Source organism: Caretta caretta, chromosome 22, assembly GCF_965140235.1.
Source record: "Caretta caretta isolate rCarCar2 chromosome 22, rCarCar1.hap1, whole genome shotgun sequence".
Classification (NCBI taxonomy): Eukaryota; Metazoa; Chordata; order Testudines; family Cheloniidae; genus Caretta; species Caretta caretta.
This window is the reverse complement of record NC_134227.1, coordinates 8,034,342-8,055,449: the sequence shown is the minus strand read 5'-3', so window position 1 is coordinate 8,055,449 and position 21,108 is coordinate 8,034,342. Positions and strand designations below refer to the sequence as shown.

The following is a 21,108-nucleotide window of genomic DNA, read 5'->3' as shown; positions in this document are numbered from 1 at the left end:
GGTCCCAGCAGACTAGTAGAATTGTTTTCCTTGCCTCTGCGAAGGTCAGAAGTGTGATTGCAAGTGGGGCTGTTCAGTCAGAAGGTGGGTAAGAAAGGAGAACAAACCCCTTGCTCCCAAGTGACCCCCAAAAAAAAATCTGAAGAAGAGACAGAAATCATCCAAAGTGGTGGGTTTGTGGATACTCAAGACTGTATTTCTCTGCCCTGGTGATAAACATCCTAGCACAGGACTGAATTTTTCCACACAAAATATTCTAATAGTAAGTTGGAAACTCAGAGGTTCAGAGCTTGTTTCGAAATAGTAACATAAAGGACCAACAATGTGTTGCGATGAAGCAAATCAAGGAGAAGGATTACAATGCCTCACATTTCTTTCCGAAAGATCCCAAAAAACCGTAAAAGGCAGCCACCTCTCGAACAGAGTGTGGCAAAAACCCACCGGGCAGCAAACTACCTCACTGGAGGGATGATGAGAGGTTTTGGACAGGCCATCACAGCAAACCCTGTCTCATGAAAAGGATCAGGGGGATTTCAGTGTCCAGCCACAGCACAGGTGTTTAGGGCCTCATCTAAATGAGCCTGACACAGTAAACTTCAAGAACTCAATTATTATCCGTATTGCACAGGGAGCACAGATCACGACCTGACCGTGCTAGGCGCTGTACAAACACAGTACAAGAAGATAGGCTGTAAGCTCTCTAGGTCAGGGACAAGGGACAACAGCCGGATACAGACACAGAGAGGAGTACAAAGAAACAGTGAGGCAATATCAGTCAATATGATGGGACGTGGTTTCAGCACACCAGCAGCCTAACCATTGTCAAGTTTTTTGTAGGCATCACAGGAAAGGAGAATTTTAAGGAAAGGGCCTTAGAGAGAAAACAAGTCATTTGTGTTTGGTATGCTAGCGAAAGAGGAAGCCGTGGAGAGTTGCAAAGAAAGGGGCGAAGTTTACACCAGTATTATGCAGGCAGAATGGGCAAGATTTAGACATAGCCCTCTCTAGAGATTCGCATCCAGGTTAAGATGAAGATGATGCGGAGGTTACGGTCTTGAGCGACAGGGAGGATGATGGTGGTGTCCATGGTGAATGTGAAAGGAGGTAGGGGAGAGGGCTTAGAGGGAAAGATTAAGAGCTCAGGGCTTATCAACACTTACAGTGTTCTAGCACTTAGTGAAGATGCTACTTACACTGACAGGAGAGCTTCTCCCATTGGTCCTAGGGACTCCACCTCCCCGAGAGGCAGTAGCTATGTCAACAGGAGAAGGCCTCCTGTCAACATAGTGCTGTCTACACAGGGAGTTAGGTCAGTAATAACTGCGCTCAGGGGAGTGGATTTTCACATTCCTGATCAACACAGTTATACCGACATCAGTTTGTAGTATAGATCAGGGCTCGGATTTAGCTAAGCTGAGCTTAAGCTGACGGCTGGAAATCCATGAGAACATGTCAGAGATACAGGGCAAGGTTTGAGTTTAGACATAGGGAGAGAAACCCAGCACAGAGTCATCGACAGAGACTATAGTTGAATTTAAGTTAGCAGATGAGATTACCCAGAAATCAGGTGCAGAGGGAGAAGAGAAGGGACCAAGGACAGAGCCCTGTGAAACCCCCCCTCCCCTGATAGCTGGAGGGGGATGAGGAGGATCCTGCAAAGGACACACTGAAGGGGGGAGTAGAGAAGTAGGAGGAGAACTAGGAGAGGACAGAGTAAGAAAGCCAAAGGAGAACAAGATATCAAGAAGAAAAGCATGTCAATGGTATCAGCTGTCAAGTCAAGGAGGAGGAGGATAGAGTATTGGTTCTGAGCTTTGGCCCGGAAGAGGGCATTAGCAAGTTTGGCTAGAGGGGTGAAGAGGGAAGGAGTTGGATTGCAGAGGGCCTAGACTGGAATCAGAGGAGGGGAACTCCAGACAGCATATTCAATGAGCTTGGAGATGAAATAGCTGGAGAGGCAAGAGGGGCTAAGATGTGGTTCAGTTTTTTGAAAGATGGGAGAAAATGTGCATATTTGCACCGTGAAGAGAAAGAACCAGAGGGGAGTGGGAGGTTAAAGTGAAAGTAGGGGATGAGAGTGGAGTTGAGGGAGATCAGGAGATGGGATGGGATCAATGAGGCGGGTGGAGAAGTTAGAATCATAGAATCATAGAATATCAGGGTTGGAAGGGACCTCAGGAGGTCATCTAGTCCAACCCCCTGCTCAAAGCAGGACCAATCCCCGACTAAATCATCCCAGCCAGGGCTTTGTCAAGCCTGACCTTAAAAACTTCTAAGGAAGAAGATTCTACCACCTCCCTAGGTAATGCATTCCAGTGTTTCACCACCCTCCTAGTGAAGAAGTTTTTCCTAATATCCAACCTAAACCTCCCCCACTGCAACTTGAGACCATTACTCCTTGTCCTGTCCTCTTCCACCACTGAGAATAGTCTAGAACCATCCTCTCTGGAACCACCTCTCAGGTAGTTGAAAGCAGCTATCAAATCCCCTCTCATTCTTCTCTTCTGCAGACTAAACAATCCCAGTTCCCTCAGCCTCTCCTCATAAGTCATGTGTTCCAGACCCCTAATCATTTTTGTTGCCCTTCGCTGGACTCTCTCCAATTTATCCGCATCCTTCTTGTAGTGCGGGGCCCAAAACTGGACACAGTACTCCAGATGAGGCCTCACCAATGTCGAATAGAGGGGAATGATCACGTCCCTCGATCTGCTGGCTATGCCCCTACTTATACATCCCAAAATGCCACTGGCCTTCTTGGCAACAAGGGCACACTGCTGACTCATATCCAGCTTCTCGTCCACTGTCACCCCTAGGTCCTTTTCCGCAGAACTGCTGCCTAGCCACTTGGTCCGTAGTCTGTAGTTGTGCATTGGGTTCTGCCGTCCTAAGTGCAGGACCCTGCACTTATCCTTATTGAACCTCATCAGATTTCTTTTGGCTCAATCCTCCAATTTGTCTAGGTCCCTCTGTATCCTATCCCTGCCCTCCAGCGTATCAACCACTCCTCCCAGTTTAGTATCATCCGCAAATTTGCTGAGAGTGCAATCCACACCATCCTCCAGATCATTTATGAAGATATTGAACAAAACCGGCCCCAGGACCGACCCCTGGGGCACTCCACTTGACACCGGCTGCCAACTAGACATGGAAGAGGAGAACAGATGGGAAACTTTTGTACCAATGATGGGAGGTGAAGGAGGAGGGAGTGGTAAGAGGGAAAATGGGGAAGGTGGCCAGAAGGGAGGAGATATCACAATTTATCTACCCTTGAGCTGAGCCTGCCAGGAGCTGAGCCTGCGAGTAGAGGAGCTCATGATCGGATATTTTCAAGAGCTCGCCTGTGCATGTCAGCGCAAGCTGACAAAGACAGCAGAGTGCTGCTTCTCCTCCTAAGACTCCCACAAATTCAAGTTTTCATGTAGGTATTTGGCTCAAAGACAACTTTTTATTTCTGGTTTGTTTATCTGAAGAGCGCGACGGGACATCTGCTGTAACATCATTAAGTTTGTCTCACACTTTGCAATTTTAATCATCATCATCAACATGTGCTCCCATGTGCATAGCTAGCAAGATGGTGAGAGAAAAAGAGACATCAGAAGTTACTAAGAGAGAGACTGTGTACAGGAATTTCAAATTCAAGGTAGCTACCAAGCTAGGGGAAAATTCTATGGATTAGAAGCCAAGGGCAACCAAACCCAGGCTGAACAAATGATGTCTGACAAACAGACAAGCAGCCAACCAGTACTGCAAGGTCTTGGGTGTATCAACTTTTTCCCCCTCCTTAACTTCAGAGTTACTCCAAATCCACACCAATCCCATCCAGACTAGAATCTGGTCTTATTTATTAAAACTCAGCAGCCAGTGCCACACAAACTAGAACACAGGGGACTATGTCATTGTCCAAAAGGCTCACCCTCACAGACTGTCTTAGGAAAACAGCTGGATGCCCCAGATAATACTGGGCCACAGAGGCAAGAACCTACCATACCTGGATGCTGAAGCTCTGGGATTGTATAAAGGGCAGCGTAATGTTCTTGTAATCCTCCCCAGTCTCGCAGATGAGATATGCATCTTGGCGCAGATATTTCTGAAGGTGTTTCTCGGTGGCTGGATACACCACTGTGGTTTTTATCTCTGGAAATAAACAAGTTTACAATTTTATAATCAGGAGAGACTAAATCTAAGTTCCATCCTGTCACTGACTAATTGTTTCTAATTTTTAACCAACAACATGGTAACAGATTTCAGAAATTACTTACAAGGTAGTGGGCGATTTGCATAAATATAGCAGGAACACTATGCCCTAGTGCTCATGCTGCTCATTTGCATCAAGAAAGGTTCACAGAACTCGGATGCTGAAGATAATCAGTTGATAAAACAGAGAGTGCATATTTCCAGTGAAGGCCAGAAGGGAACACACAGGTGAAAGTATTTTTACACACAATGGCAAAAAAAGCAGCAGCCTGGATTTATGCAACCACTTCCAAGGGAACAGCTCTCCAACTGTCACCAATCAGATGAATAAAATTAATACAGCAGCACTGCACAGAAAACAGTCATGTATTCGGACGTGGATACACACAGCAGGTGGTCAGTCTAGAATCCCTCATGTTTTCTTTTGGCCAGACTGAGCTCAGGTTTTTGCTGGTGGAAATCCACCTAGGGAGCGCTGGAGGTGAAAAGGTGACCTGGGAGGGGAGTTTGCAGCAACAGAGAGAAGTCACCATCTTCACTCCATTAGGGCACAACAAAAGGAGGCATGACCTGAACAGCTGCAGCATGTCCCCATTCTACACATCACTGCAGCAGCTTCAAACAGCAGGGCACCTATAAAAATCTTACACCCCACTGACCCACGAAAGCTGCCCACCCTCAACCACGTGGGAAGGGATGTGGAATAAATGCCTGGAACTCCCTCTCCGCCCAGAGGGAAGGCACAGGTTGCAGGGGGATGAAAATTACCCATCTCTTTTGTGAACCTGGCCCTTCCAGAGCCCGCACCTGCAGGTTACACTTGAATGGAATTGGAGGGGAACTCGTGATCAGTTCTGACACTGGGCTACAGCACTACAGAGTCAGCAAATATTTATGCTACACCAGTGGCTCCCAAATTTTTTAGCCTAAGACATTGGCTGTAGGAGCAGCACCTGAGGCTCCCTCTCTAGCTTAATGAGGGGTCTCTTTGCCCTCTGCTGCCCGCGTGCCAATCAACAGTCCTTGCTCAAATTTGGCAATGCCTTCACATTCTCCCCAAGGCTGAGGGTTTACAACTGGCTGGAAAATTTAGTGAAACTATAAGTTGCTGAACAGATTTTAAATCAGAGAAAAGAAACCCAAGCTGTGGTCTCCTGAGCTCGGATTTATTTATTACTACTTCTGTAACTCAAAGCCTATTTCATATTTACACAATAAAAAGTACAAATGCACTGAGCGCCTTCGCAAGCTGATCACAGACGACTGGGGAAGTGACCTGGGGAAAGCCAGAGCAATTCTGAATGAGCTTCCCTCGGCTTCAGGTGCACAAACAGTTCAAACCCAAACCCCAGTGAATTTTAGTAAGGGTTGGCTTGAGTGCATACTCAGGGCTACGCTGGCCTGGCTTTGCTCAGGCGTGCCCACCACAGGATACAGAATTCAAGGTGGAACTTCCAGGGATTGTAGAGCTGTTCTTCAGTTAGAATCTGGCCCAGATCAGCAGTCATCTGAAATTGTCTCTCCCCTCATGTCTGCCCAGGGGCCTATGAGCAATGAGCTGGGGGCAGTCTCAGTGCCACTCTTAGTGCACTGGTGTCCACATCCCAAAGTCACCACATCCGGCCTCTCCAACGGCAGTCTCCTCAGAGAGCCGAAGGCCTGGGTGGGCCATAGAGACCGAATTACTTGCCAAACCTATAGGTGGGCCCAGGGACAAGACACATTAGCAGAATGAAAGGCAGCCTGGTCCAGATTTTTAAAGGTATTTAGATGCCTAAAGACACAATGGGATTTTCAAAAGCGTCTAGGAGCCTAACTCCCACAACAGGGGTTGAAAAATTGCACTGAGCGCCTAGCTCCCCATTGTGGTGCTTCTGAAAATCCCACTAGATGCCTATATATCTTTAAAAACCTTGCCATGACTTCCTGGACTGCCTCCCGTCCCATAGAAAGAGCTGGCAATCGGACACCTTACACCACGGTTACAATGGTTACTTTTTAAACATTACCAAGCGGTGTCATGACCAAGTAACCACCACTAGCACATAAGTAAACAGGAAGAACCAACAACTCTGGATACACCTGACTTGCATTTACACCTGGATATCTACTCCACACCGAGCAGATCTTTATCTGATGTCTGAAGCAGTCTGGGTCCCTGGAGTCAGAATCTTTCTATAACTTTCTGTGTTTTTTTGTTCTCTGGCTTGTGGGGTTTTGTTTTATTTAATCAACCACATGAATGGGTCTATCTGCTCTTATCAGTCCATAACTCCCATTTTAACTGTTGGTCCCAAGGCCAAAGCAATTCTGCGAATTCAGAAAAGTCCTTAACTATTTCAGCCCCAACGCGGAATTCCTTTTTTAAATGTTTCCTTACCAGCTAACTCTGCAGGCTGAGACTGTTGCTCAGCATCCCTGACCGAGGGCATGTCTGCCTGCGAGCTCTTGGCCAGGAGACCATTGGGAGACAGCTACAGACCGAGAATTCATCCCTACTCCCACCTTAAAGGCTGCTGGTCTTGGAGGAGCACATCCGCAGATCTGCTGTTTGGTGCAGGCCCACCAGGCCCCTGAGTTTGAGTGTGGTGAAAAGAGGCAGTGTTGCGGCTAAAGGAGGCAGGCAGCAGGACAGAAAGACAGACGCTGCTCTGGACTAGGCCGGCCATGACCCGGTTGCCCCGAGACTCACACAAAGCAGGGAACCGTTCATGTGAGCGGTATGACTGCTCAGAGCTCCAGTATGAAACTGAGGAAAAGCCTGTAGAGAGTCTTTGTGCTAAGTTTAGAGGCGAGAGCAACAAGGGTGGTGTTGTGGTGGATGTCTCCTATAGACCACCGGACCAGGAGGAGGAGGTAGACGAGGCTTTCTTCAGATAACTAACACAAGTTTCCAGATCACAGGCCCTGGTTCTCACGGGGGACTTCAAACACCCTGACATCTGCTGGGAGAGCAATACAGCAATGCACAGACAATCCAGGAAGATTTTGGAGAGTGCTGGAGACAACTTCCTGGTACAAGTGCTGGAGGAACCAACTAGGGGCCATGCACCTCTTGACCTGCTGCTCACAAACAGGGAAGAAATGGTAGGGGAAGTAGAAGTGGGTGGCAACCTGGGCAGCAGTCACTATGAATGGTTGAGTTCAGGATCCTGACAAAAGGAAGAAAGGAGCGCAGCAGAATATGGACCCTAGACTTCAGAAAAGCAGACTTTGACTCCCTCAGAAGCTGATGGGCAGGATCCCCTGGGATGCTAAATGAGGGGGAAAGGAGTCCAGGAGAGCTGGCTGTATTTTAAAGAAGTTTCATTGAGGGCACAGGAATAAACCAACCCAATGTGCAGAAAGAATAGCAAATATGGCAGGCGACCAGCTTGCCTTAACAAAGAAATCTTCGGTGAGCTTAAACACAAAAAGGAAGCTTATAAGTGGCACCCTGGACAGATGACTACGGAGGAGTATAAAGATATTGCTCAAGCATGCAAGGGTCTAATCAGCAAGGCCAAAGCACAATTGGAGTCACAGCTAGTTAAGGGTAATAAGAAGGGTTTCTACAGGTATGTTAGCAACAAGAAGGTGGTCAGGGAAAGTGTAGGACCCTTACTGAATAGGAGAGGCAACCTAGTGACAGAGGATGTGGAAAAAGATGAAGTACTCAATGCTTTTTTTGCCTCTGTCTTCACAGACAAGTTTAACTCTCACATTGCTGCACTGGGCAACACTGTATGGGGAGTAGGTGAGTAGCCCTCAGTGGCGAAAGAACAGGTTAAGGCTACTTAGAAAAGCTGGACGTGCACAAGTCTATGGGTCCAGATCTAATGCATCCGAGGGTGCCGAGGGAGCTGGCGGATGTGATTGCAGAGCCACTGGCCAGTATCTCTCAAAACTCGTGGCCATCGGGGGAGGTCCCGGACAACTGGGAAAAGGCGAATACAGTGCCCATCTTTTAAAATGTGTCTGGGATGGGAGGATTTATCTGGGGATTGGTCCTGCTCTGAGTGGGGGTTGGACTAGAACCTCCTAAGGTCCCTTCCCACCCTGATCTTCGATGATTCTACGGTTTTCTGACACACTGGATGATTGCCTTCCCCTTCAAATGTCAGAAAACCCAGGGTGGGTCGGGCAAGGGTAAGGTCCACTAACTGAGAGTAAAACTTCAGGAGTTTCCATTTCCCATTGCCGTGCTGACCTTGTGTTGCAGGCTCCAGTTTGTTTTGGATGCTGCACTTCTGTTCTCTATATACAAACGTTGGTTCACGACTCTGGGCTTCAGTCTGAAAGGGTTGGTGTGACTCAGCAGCATGAGGTGGGACGAATCCCTGACCACAGAAGAAGAAGGGTCAGACAGGTTATTCATAGGCCAGATGGTTTTTGCATTCAGGCACGGGGCAGAGAAACAGCAGCAAATGCATCAAAGCCTCCATCCCTGGCAAACTGGCCCAGCAGTCTGGAAGAAAGTGACACAGTAATGGACTTACTATCATCTGTGTTCAGGAATCAGACCAAGGAACTGAATAATCACCAAGCTATTAAACAGCTACAATAAAATCCCAGACTGTGCTCTGAGAAATATTAAAGCACGGTCTGAGGAGAGCTCTTAAGAAATGGGAGGGGAACAGAGAAGGAGCTACGGTGAGTTTATGTCAAGCAGAGGAGACTGCGGGAAAAATGCACTAATGGGGAAGATGAAGCACAAATTCATCCTGTCAGCAGGGCAAATATCCTTCTGGGGAGGAGACTAGAGAATTCAGAAAAAGATAAGAGACTGCTGGGCATCCCTGAGGGAATTAAAGGGGAAAGCTCCCAGGGAGGTTAAAGGAAAGTCTCCCCCACCACCCTTCATGGAAGCAGTATGTACTCTTGGTAACAGCTGAGACCTGGGACACTGGACACCTGGGTTCTATTCTTGAATGCCATCGATTCACTGTGCAAACCTGCATAAGTCACTCACTCATCCTCTCTGTGCCTGCTTCCCCATCTGGAAATTGGCAATAATACCCAGCAGGGTGTTTGGGAGACGTGCTATTTTCAAAGTGCTTTGAGATTCGAAGACAAAAAGGTCATTGAAGGTCAGTATAGTGTTGGCTAGGCTCACCAAATTCCAATAAAAGCAAAGTAACTGTTATTATATAGTCACTTTCTTATGTATAAATACACATTTATGGCCAGATTTTCAAAGGAATTCAGCTCCCATTTAAGTACCTACATGAAGTGACTCGATTTTCAGAGGAGCTAAGCATGCGGCTACTCCCACTACTTTGTTCTCAGAGAGGCATGCAGCACAGATTACTGTGTTTAACGAGGATTCTGCTATTTGACAATAGTGGTGTTCTTGGTTGCAAAACAGGGGTGCAATCGTGTATTGTACAGCAAGGTCAAGCTTGGCTCACTAAACATTTACAACTGCTCATCTCCAGGTATGGAACAAAAGAGACATTCCTGACGCACAGAAGGCAGATTAGACACATTAAGACAAAAGACAAAAATGCCAGAGCAATACATAGAATATAGATGTTATCATTCTCCTTTAAAACAGCTTACATTCTGTTAAAGAGCAATAAGCTGCCACATCCTGTTCTCAAAGCATCCCTAGCACACTTGCTGTTGACAACATTGTCAATAATGGGTGTGTGTTGGGCTGCTCCAGGCTGGCAAGCAGCCTCTGCACCCTGGCTTCCCAGTCGTCAGATAACACAACCCCACTGGTTTCATGAACACAATAAGCAGAGGTAATATGGGGAAGATGATCCTCAGAGCAGTCAATGCATCTCAGACAACTCCTCCTGCCTTCAGTTTGCCAAAGGCACACTACACAGACACTACCGCGGCTCAGGGGATAGTAGTTAAATAGCTCTTACCCCATCACGATCGGCAGGACATGTCTTCATTGTTATCAGTTATTGGTACTGCAGTAGCACCTAGGAGCCCCAGCAATGGGCCAATACCCCACTATACAACATGTAGCACAAATAGTTCAGAAATCCAGGAAGCAGAGATTAGGCCAGGTCGCCCAGAACAGCTGGTATATTCTTCTCATTAATGTCAGAGGGGGAGGGGCGCAGCCGCGCAGAGCTCTTGATTTCATTGTTGTGAATGCAGCTGACTGTCTGAAAACGTTGGCATGATGGACTAGCCACAGTGATCCCTTCAGGCACAACCACGGAGAAATACCCCTTTCAGCTGATCAGCTCTGAGACTTGGTAGGGGGAGAAGAGAATGGACACATCGTTCCATCAAGCTGCAGGCTCTTAAATATACCAGGTTTTGCTTTTCTGTCTCAACCACAGACCAAACCCAATCACAGCATTCTTCTAGCATCCAGGAGGCCCAGAAGAGGAGTCTGGAAAAGGGGCTGGCCCTAGGTGAGATCTGGGATACAGGTGGTAAAATTATAGGAATTTGAACCCTCTTCCCACTATTATTTTGGCTTCCTGTGGGTATCCCACAATCCATGAGAGAGTTGCCCAGAATACAGTAGGCCTGGGTAAAGTGCTAAGAACTCAGTGATACCTACCCATACAACAATGCAGCACAGCACAGACACATGGCACAAACATGACTATTTCCACTGCAACCCCAACAAGGTGAACACACACAACTGGAGTAAGATGCAACAGTTTAACTACATCAAGGCACGGTACCTTAGTGCAACTTTCTGATGTAGGAAAGCCCTGTAGCTGAACGCATTTGAAAATCTGCCTTTAATGGGATGTCTGCCCCACACTGGACAGTAAGGGGTAAATAGAGCCCTAGAGAGGCCATGCGAAAAGCAGCCCATAGGAGAGGGGCTGTGAGGAGTGGCCAACCAGGGACCAGCAGGCCCACATAAGAAGAGCCTCAGGGCAGAGCAGAGTCAGTAGCTGCCTGGAGCTTGAGGAGGGAAGCCTGCATCTGGCGTAGACTGGAACCCTGTACCATGTTGGACAGACAGTACAGGCAGGAACTGGGGAGAAAGGAAGGCGTTCCAGATGGGCTGCTGAGACAGAGGAAAGTGCTGAGACTGTGGGGAAGTGGCCCAGGGAAATGCAGTGATAGTAGAGGCAAAGGAATGCAGTAACCCTTTGGAGGGTCCCTGGGCTGGGATCCATAGTAGAGGGTGGACCTGAGTCCCCGGCCCACACACTCGCCACTGGGGAAGCGGCTGGACTAGGAGCTAAACTCCGCTGGCAGGGGGGAACATGGACAGTGACATGGACAGAGGGCTGAGCCACGAAGCAGATGCTGCAGTTCCTGACTCTGCGAGAGGGGTTGCAGGTGGACTGCCGAGAAGGAGTGATGGGGTGCAGACCGCAGATGGGGGGTTGGCCTCCAGCTAATCTCCAAGACAACCAGCAGGAGGCACTGGATCAGCGGTGAGTGACACACCCCGTGACACTGCCCCTTAGAAGATATTTCAGCTGGCTTAAAAAGTAGCATCTCCAAGAGGCAGAATGATATGCAATCTCGTTAGGTCTCCAGCAAGAAGGAGGGATCTGAATTACTGTCACTCCAGGAGTCTTATCTGAACAGCTCCTTCTGATGTGGTACAACCCAGAAGGAAAAGGTACATCTCAAATTTAAATCTCTCTTTTGGGAACTGATGAAACCATAAAGATCCTGTACCCAGCTTGAGGCAGAGACTCAGAGCCTCACAGCTCAAAACCACAAATGCCTGCCTTCGCTGAGAAGGGAAAGTGGCAAGTAGAGGGGGACAGGTAGTGCTCAAGGCTACCTGCTCTTACTGTTCCATGCCACCAAGGAGCACGGAGCACTCCTGGGATCAGTAGTCCGCTTCAGGCTGAGCAGGAAGCAGAGCAACTAGAGTCTAGACACTAAAGAGTTAACCACCCCCCTTCTGAAGAGGGTGTCTGAAGAGCAAGTCAGATTAGTGGTGCCTCTACCCCTTCCACCAGCTAAATGGAGAGCAGGGAGCTGGACAAAAGAAACCTTCTAATTTAACAGTCACCTGCTAACCAAGTTACCAGAGATAACATCTTGGCAGGAGAGAGGAGGAGGAGAGCAGAGAACACTGGGCTTCCAATTAGGTCACTGCCTCTGGGCCCCAGGGGGCTTCCTCTCCAAGTCCCCAATCTTTGGCATCTGTCTCTGGCTAGTTACTATCTAGCCCCGGAAATGCTGTCTTGCTAAGGGGCACTGGAAGCATTCCTGAAGCAAAGCAAGTTCCCCTGGCTGAATCTTTAAGGTGGAGGCTGTTTCAAATCTGAAAACCTGTGTCTGTAACCCCCAGTGGAAACAGAGCGAGGTTTTATGCAACCGATCTCGGGAGAGGCAGAAGGGGATATCTTTCTAAAGCACATTGATTTCTCTCCCATACCCTTATTCTTGCCTATTTTCATTGCAGCCCAGGTGCTCAATTGTTATTTGTTCTGCTGAGCTTTATCTCATTGTTTTTTTAATTAATTTGATTTTCTCTCATCCCCTACAAAGCCTGGAAAAAAATCTCTCTGATCCCACAAACTACGCAGCTCACTCTCCTTCGGATCCCTCCCTTGTGACTCACAGCTTTTGGCCAGACTCCCAGGGCCAATCCCCACCCTTGGCCTTGGCTCCCAGCATTGACTCCAAACTTTCCTATACTCGATACACATGAAAGAGCTGACGAGATGCACGTACGATAATCTGATTATCTCCTGACTGCTCGCCATCAGAACTCCCACTTTGTACCACTGTTACATCTGAGTTAGACTGACCCCCATCAGGGCAGCAGCCTGTCATTTGAGTTATTTAAAGCATCACATGAACTTACACTGCTATACAAATTTCAGAGTAGCAGCCGTGTTAGTCTGTATCCGCAAAAAGAAAAGGAGGACTTGTGGCACCTTAGAGACTAACAAATTTATCTGAGCATAAGCTTTCGTGAGCTACAGCATGCATCTTATGAAGTGAGCTGTAGCTCACAAAAGCTTATGCTGAAATAAATTTGTTAGTCTCTAAGGTGCCACAAGTCCTCTTTTTCTTTTTACTGCTATACAAATAATCATACTTGGCTCTTCTGAAGCCACTCCCATCCTAGGGCCTCAGTCTTAACCCAGAGATGGCTTTGAATTCAGTGTGGATCTCTACACACAGCAGCTGGGCCATCCCCTCCACCGTAGCAGTCGGCTTCCTGTTGACCAACCAGCTCCACACTCCCAGGAAGATGCAAGGGCAGAGCCTAAATTAGTGCTGCAACTACCAGCATTGGCTTTGGTACAAATATGCACTTGGATACTCCCTGCCAGATACAGGGAGTACAGTTCCCTGGCTTATTCTCTCCCTGCAGAGCTCTGACAGAGGGTCTCCTGCCGGATCCCCAGGCGAATGAAAGCAAGACTCGAAGCCAGTACCTCACCGTTTACATGCTCCCCACCATAGATGCATCCAATCTGGTTTCCTCCCAAGCACAGAACCACAGAGGGCAATCAGGCCCAGAGGATGAGACCTCCTGTATGATCGTGAAGAGATGACTCGTCATGGAGAGGGGTGGTGTCCAAAGAAAACTGGAAAAGCTCTCAATACAACCGAAGAGAAGGCTCAGAGAAAGGAAGCTTCAGTGATTCAATTACTTGTTCTGAGACCCAGCTGACATGTGGACAGTGTTTAGAAAGAGTTTATAGCTAACAATGGAAAAATAATTTGTTTATCTTGAAATTAAAGTTCTTGGCATGTACTTTCCTCGGCAGGATAGGGGATATAGCCTTCTACCCCTACAGCCTGACAGCTTTGACCTCAGCAATGAATCCAACCACAGCATTACAACAACAAAGAAATTTTAAAAAGCCCTGCATTTAATGTCTTTAGTTGGGGATTCAGCGTGTAGCACAGAACTTAGTGTAACGCTGTGTGTGATCAATCCTCTTGCTGTGAAACTTGCATTGTTATGGAAAGCGGCTCTAAAGTTTAATGTAGGAGATGGAAAAACAAAACCTTGAACCACCATCTGATCCATTTTAAACAAGGGGGGGGGGGGGAGCCACGACGCAGTTTCATTCAGTCCTAGCGAGCAATCAGGGACATTTCAAATGAAAATATTTTATCCAACCGCTCTCCCACATTTACTTTTTCAGCATGGATCACCTCCACAAATACTGTACAGCACCTGCCAATTCAGATTTAGGCTTCAAAATGTATGCTGAGCATTTTCTATATCAGGAAGGCAATATGGTTGAGTGACTAGGGTACAGAACAAGGATTAGGGAGACCCTGAGTTTTAATTATGGCTCTAACATTGCTTTCCTAACCACTGACTGCATAATGGTGGGTAAGGCATCGGGACACAAAATGATTTTGTTTCCCCATATGTAAAATGGGGTTAAATACCATACCTGCCACACTCATGGAGTCTAATAGATTTATCCATCATAAAGCATTTGGAGAGCCTCAGTTAGAAAGCTCAATATATACACGGTGAGTGTGCTTAGTGTAAATATATATATGTCTAAGGCCTGGATAACATAAATATCTATTTGTCCTTAAAGCCAGGATTTAACATTTTTTAGGTCAGAGCTGCACAAGCTGGGAGACAGGGCCTTTCCATTTCATGCCAAACCTAGCTTAATGAAATCCACACGAAAATGTTGGTAACATCAAATATGAAAATGTGACCCACAAGGAGGGTCTGGTCCGATTCCCACCATACACATGTCCAAACGAGATCAGTTTCCAGCCACTGGTTAGCACTTGTCTGGATGAGGTAACAGCAAAAGACAAGGCCATGACTTTGCTTAATCCCCCTCAAAACAAGGCAGTTTAAAATAAAACACACACATTAGCTGCACAACAACAATGCAGACCAAAACGTTCTGAAAAATTCAGAGTTGCCAGGAGAAACTTTGGCATCTCAATTTCTTGCCTTCAAGAAAGGGTACAGATTCAAGTCGTGGCAGACTTGGTTACTGGAGCCTGCTATTTCTCATGCAGTCTGGAAGGTAAGTGCTCCAGCATTGTTTGCAGAGTCCCCTGGGCTTTCCAGTGCTGAGGACTGCACACCATTTGTGGCTCATTCCCCAACATTTAATCAAAAACTTGCCAACAAGAAATAGGCACCATTAGATCTACAATTTCTGACTTGTTGCTCTCAGTGGAGATTGCAGCTTAACGTACTTTATACATTTCTAGAACCCAGTGCAGAGGAAAGGAAAAATAAACCCTTAAGGCACAGCTGTGGTCAAGAATGAAAGATTATGAAAGAAAGCGGAAGGCAGACTGTGGTTCACTAATGACCATTTCACTTCTAAAGGTCTCATCTACCCCGGAACATCCTGAGACCACTAATTAACGTACGTGACAAAAGCTAGAGAAGCTGTTTTAACACAGACCAAGTTTAGACCCTGACTTCAATTAGGTGCCTGGCACTTCAGATTTGGTACGTGAGGGATCAGCTTGATTCACATTGAACAGCTTCACCTAGCCACAGCCATGGTCCTCTGTACAGACATCAATGAGGCAATGCTAACCACTAAACTGCTAAGTCTTTCCAGTCATTGGTGACCAACTGCACTGGTCCTTCCTTTAAAAATGATACAGTTCCTGAGAAACTAGATACATACTGAAATAATATTAATGACTGAAACCTACAAGAGTCGATGAGTTAAATGACTCACTCTATCCTCTGGTCACCCTGTGGTTCTGAGCTCTCATCAGGGCCTGGGGGATTGTCGAAACTAGAGGTTTTTTAAATTGAAGTAACTAACTTGCTTATACATGCTAGCGTGAAGACTCCACATACGTTTGTGATTTATCCTGGAATAACTCATAAATGACAGTTAACTGGAGTTAAAAACCTCTGGTGTAGACAAAACCTGAGAGAAGCAAACAGGCGCCATGCAAGAGAGCCACTATAGGTACTCTGACTGCACAAAATGGCTACCTGGGCAGCTCATCCGGGTTATCAGGTCCCATGGAATCATTCTGGGGGCATCCACACACAGGGTGCCTTGCAGCTGTGCTTATTCCAGTGCATGTTGGGACTCTGCAAGCACCTATTTTTATGAAATCTCGTTCAACTGATACAACTGTCCCATCTACACTGGCTAAAAGCCACTGTAGCATGCACGGATTCAGCTGGACCAGAGCGGACGTCTTCACGACAGGTGTTGCAACAAACCTGTACAATTAATGATGGCCACCCCCCCCGGCACAGCTGTTATGTGTGGATGCAAGATGCTGCAAAGCTCCAGATGTCCAGCTGTTTGTTGCAACATTTAACATAGACAGGGCTCGTATACACTAAGATGCTGAGACACAGTGAAGTTGGAATATAGGACAACTTGCACTTAGATGGAAGTCCATATCTTGCCTGGTTTTAACTCAAACCCAGAGTGTTATGTCAGGATAGTTTTTTGTCTTAGCTTTTTACCTTGCTTAATTAACGAAGTAAGTGACCCTACTCAGACAATTAGCAGCTCCTTCTGAAGAACGACCCATTATTACCAAAAAAGGCTAATACAGATATTGCAGCATACCAGTTTCAGATGTGTTTAGCATTCTAGCTCTTTAGCAACATCCGCTCTTTCGCCACCGCATACTGCAGTCTCCCCTGCACGCTCTCCAAGACATTTTAGAAATTCATATCTAGCTAAGTGCATCAAATTTCAATCCAATGTAAATTTAAAAGGAGCACACTATGGGGAGTCCCAACTGAGCCAGCTGGAGCAGAGAAGCCTTGTCCTCTCTTCTCTCATCCTACCCAAGCACACAGACAGCAGTATTAATGAGAGGTTTCAGAGTAACAGCCGTGTTAGTCTGTATTCGCAAAAAGAAAAGGAGTACTTGTGGCACCTTAGAGACTAACCAATTTATTTGAGCATTAATGAGGTAAGCTTTTCAACAAATTGAAATATATTCAGGGTTTGAATTAGGACAAGATGCCTGCAGGGCTTGACACTTTGCTTTTGATGGGACCAAGTGACAATACGCATGTTTTCCCTTAACGAAGAGAAATGGAAGCAGCGGTTGTTTGGCTCCTAATTGATAATATTGCCTATTCTTTTAAGTAAATTAACACTGTTCCTGAAAAGTACCCTGCCCAGCTAGGATGCCACAGAAATAGTAATAGAAAGTTTTAATGACAAGTTTGCAATCTTCCCCAAGACCCCTATCTCTCTGCTTATCTTCTGCCCTACATTTGCTCTCATTTAACCTTCAGGTATCCACTTCAATAACCAGCAAACAACAGTAGTGGACACTGTCAACAACAGGATACAAAATCCCCACCTCTATTATGCTCAGGACAGTTCTCTCTTACTTATGAACACATTTGTATGGTTCTCTCAACTAAGTATCCAGCTTTAACCTACTCTGCATCGAGCCCTTTCATAAGTGACAAGAGCTGGCTGTAATGAAAATGCTGCACTAATTAGCCACTCACCAGGAAAAAGAAAAATGCCTCCATAATTTAGACCCTATTATGCAAACGCTTGGTTGCAAGATAGCCTTCTTAAAAGGCCAACGTGAGTTGGAGCAAGCTGCACAGCTAAGTATACTCCATAAAAATCTCTCAGCCTCTGCTCCTCAGTTGTCCACACCTAGGGACTACCGTGACTCACCCACTGTTATACTGCACGGGAAGGATTTTGGGGGTGTGAGGAGAAATCTTTCAAGTGGCTGGTTCCCCAACCACGGAGGACTTGAAAGAGTATTGTCAACATCTAGAAACACCCCTGGAACAAGGAGCATAGGTTTGTAAGATCTTTCCTGAGTCCAACCTCCCCTTTCTGGGTTGTTCTTCCCCATCTGTTCTCTCCCTTATTCTTCCTTTGTTTCCAGGTTCTATCCTCCCATCCTGCATTGCTGCTGAAAGCTTTACTAATCGTTTCAAAATGTGGTGTGGTCCAGATAGGGACTGACTGACAAAAGGAGAGAGACTTGACCGTGCTAGAGTACCTCGAAGGTAAAGAGATTTCCATGGTGCAGCTCATTTGAGAGCATTTTCTGCTTCTGCAGCCTGGAATAGGGTACCATCTGGATTGGTAGGAAGTGGTATCACTTCCTGTATGACTGAATCATTTTCTCCCTAGCTTCTAGACTCTCCTCTGCAACCTCTCCGCCCCATGCGCTCAGCAGCAGAGTGAGGTCACTAGAATTTGAATCACTGATGTACTGCTGTGAGGGAGCTCAGGAAATTAGTAAGTTTCACTCTCCATGTGTTGCAGAAGCACTCAACTCTCCTACACACAATGACAGATACCCATGAACTTGCTAATCATTAAAATGCATAGCTATGCATAGCTAACTAGAACATCCTCTGAAACAGGGTTCATAAGGAAAAATCTTGAACTACAACTGTGCTTCCAGGTGCCATTCACATAAACAGTGTAGATTTTCCAGAAAATGCAACATCTTTCAGTGGCTAGACTAAATCAGACCACTGCTTACTAAGCACAGTTGGAATACTCATGCTGTCCCACAAAATATGAATGACAGACTCTGGATAGTAACTTAAAAGAAACCAAATGTCAACTAAACAAACAGACCAGCACAAATAAAAAGTTAAGAAATACGTAACTTAATTGCTCTGGCTTTTACTTATGGAGCCTTTGGCATGAGAAACTCTTTCTACTGCTGTGGAAGCAAACTCTGCTCTTCGATTATTCAGCAAAGCTAGTTAGGGAACTATGGGTTGTGTTTTGTCAGCATTTCAAACTTTCCAACTTACAGTAAGTTGCCTATTGAATGAGAAAGAGAAAATTGATGAACAGGCATTAATGTGTGGCAGGGAACTTGTTTAAACCAGCACACAGAGAGTACTGGTTTTAGGGAAATCAATTCAACCCAGTTTTCCAAGCACATGAAAAGAATATTTAATGTTTGCCTCCACAGATCTATGTAGATGGATCACCAAGGTTTAGTGCTAAATGATCTCTCTCAAGACCAATGATTGGTTTAAAACAATCATGGAAACTGCTTTTGATTTTTAGAAGTTAAAAACCATTTCTCTTCTGATTATTAAGCCACTCATGGATGTAAGAAACCGGTTAACAGTCTCCAACAGCAAGTCCCTACTGCCCCCTACAGCTAGTGTCTCGAACGAGGTCTGACTCCAACAAGAGAGCCTTCATCGGGTGATTCAAAAGGTAACTGTAACCAAATTATTTTCAAATGAATTTCCCACTTTACATGTCGGTGTCTCTTTCCTGATGGACATGATGCACCGGTGGCCTGCAAAGAAAGTAAAAAGAGGACACAAACTCATTTTCTTCTTTGTGCTGAAAAGAGGAGGCCTGGAAAGGGTTTTTTTCTGCTGCTTTTTTGCCTAAGAAATTCAAGGATTGCCAACTCCAGGTTTCCGAGAGAACTAACATGATGAGGGTCCCACAGCTAGCAAGGAAGCGAAACCTGACTGAGACAGGAATGGATCTATTCTGAGGGTTCAGCACACTAGGTTTTTTTTGTTTTTGGTCTTATAAACACAGTTTTACTCAAACATGCTAGAAACACAGGGGAGAAGAGATGGGATCAGCTCTTGGATGAAGAACAGCTGGCAGAAGCTGAACCCGGGCAAGACAGAGGTGACAGTGACAGGAATAGGGAAGTACTGTGAAGAGCTTGCAGCCACCGTGCAATTTCTGTTGGTTGAAGACACATACCCACAATTGGTGAATTCAGTCTGCACTCTAGCAGTAGTCTTGGATCCCTTGCTGATGCTGAGCTCTCATGTAGCAGCATCCATGAGTAATGCTTTCTACCACCTCCGCTTGGCTAGGAAACTCCATCCCATCCCATCCCATCCCATCCCTGGCCTCAGTTATTCAGGCCTTTGTCACCTCTCAGTTTGATTACAGCAGTGTAGCGTACCAGATCATGAAGCCTTCACCACTTAGGAAACTCCAACTAGTTTAGAATGTTTCACTGCATCTCTTCAGCAACGCAGGCTTCCTCGGACATATCAAACCCATCCTCCGCTCTCTACACTGGTTTTCCATAGAATTACAAATTAAGTTCAAGGTCTTGGTCTTTATCTTCAAAGCGTTACAGGGCCTGGGCCCCAGACATCTAAAAAAACCACCAAATCTCTGGGACAAAGACAGTGGTCAACAACTCTGCTCTTCTGACACAACTGGAACCCGCAACAATAAGAGTAAAGCTCATCTGTGTGGGAGACAGAACCTTCTCCAAGGACAGTCTAAGACCATGGAAAAGCAAGGACCATCACAAACCTCCCCACTTTTCACTCCAAATGCAAGGCATTTTGACCTGTCCTCTCTTACACAAACACACTTCTCCCTCTGGGGAGAGGATGACGAAACAAACATGTGACAGATGCATAGTCACATTGCTCAATGCACTACTGGATGGCACTTAAATACTACCATGATGAGTGAGGTATAAAAACCATGACAGTGAATGACTGAGAAAGCTCCTAATCCACTTCTCCAGGTCCTCCAAGGAGACCTCTAGCAAAATAGGGAAAACAAGTCAGGAGTTCCTGGTAAAAACAAAAATGGCCTTCCTTGTCCATCAAAGAAGAAAGATCACTCCAGTCTCTATTAATACTGGTGAAACAAAGGCAAGAGTAGAGGACAGGACACAGTCGCTTAAATACTATGTTGTCGGGTACTGTTATAAGAATGAAGAGAGATTGATAGGAAGGATGATCATCTTTGGGGCACAGACCATCTTTTTGTTCTGTGTCCGTATAGTGCCTAGGCCCATGACTCGGGCAGCTAGGTGCTACCCTAATACAAACAACAACAATAATCCTGACTCAAGTCCAAGCAGACCTCTTCCTTCTAGTTTGGAAAATGAAGCCCTCTACGTTGTTTCCTTCTCTACTCCAAGTCGAGCGCTTTTGCCCCCTTTGTTCTACTATGCAATCTGGCCATTGCTGGGGTGAGAGCCTTCTTCTCTGCAGCCCCTGTTGTCAGGAGCAGCCTTCCCATATCTCTCCTCCTCAGTTCTCCACCTCACTTCCAATCTCATTTTGAAATATGTATA

General features: G+C 46.2%; 1 protein-coding gene across 2 annotated transcripts in view; it reads right to left on the bottom strand.

The window, feature by feature from the left end:
- The window catches only part of DCPS (decapping enzyme, scavenger), a 63,280-nt gene that overhangs the window by 23,413 nt on the left and 18,759 nt on the right, over positions 1 to 21,108 (bottom strand). For both annotated transcript variants that reach the window (XM_048827637.2, XM_048827638.2), the window contains exon 3: positions 3,989 to 4,134. In XM_048827637.2, coding sequence (XP_048683594.2) covers positions 3,989 to 4,134 — 146 coding nt within the window. The remainder of the gene's footprint in view (positions 1 to 3,988; positions 4,135 to 21,108) is intronic.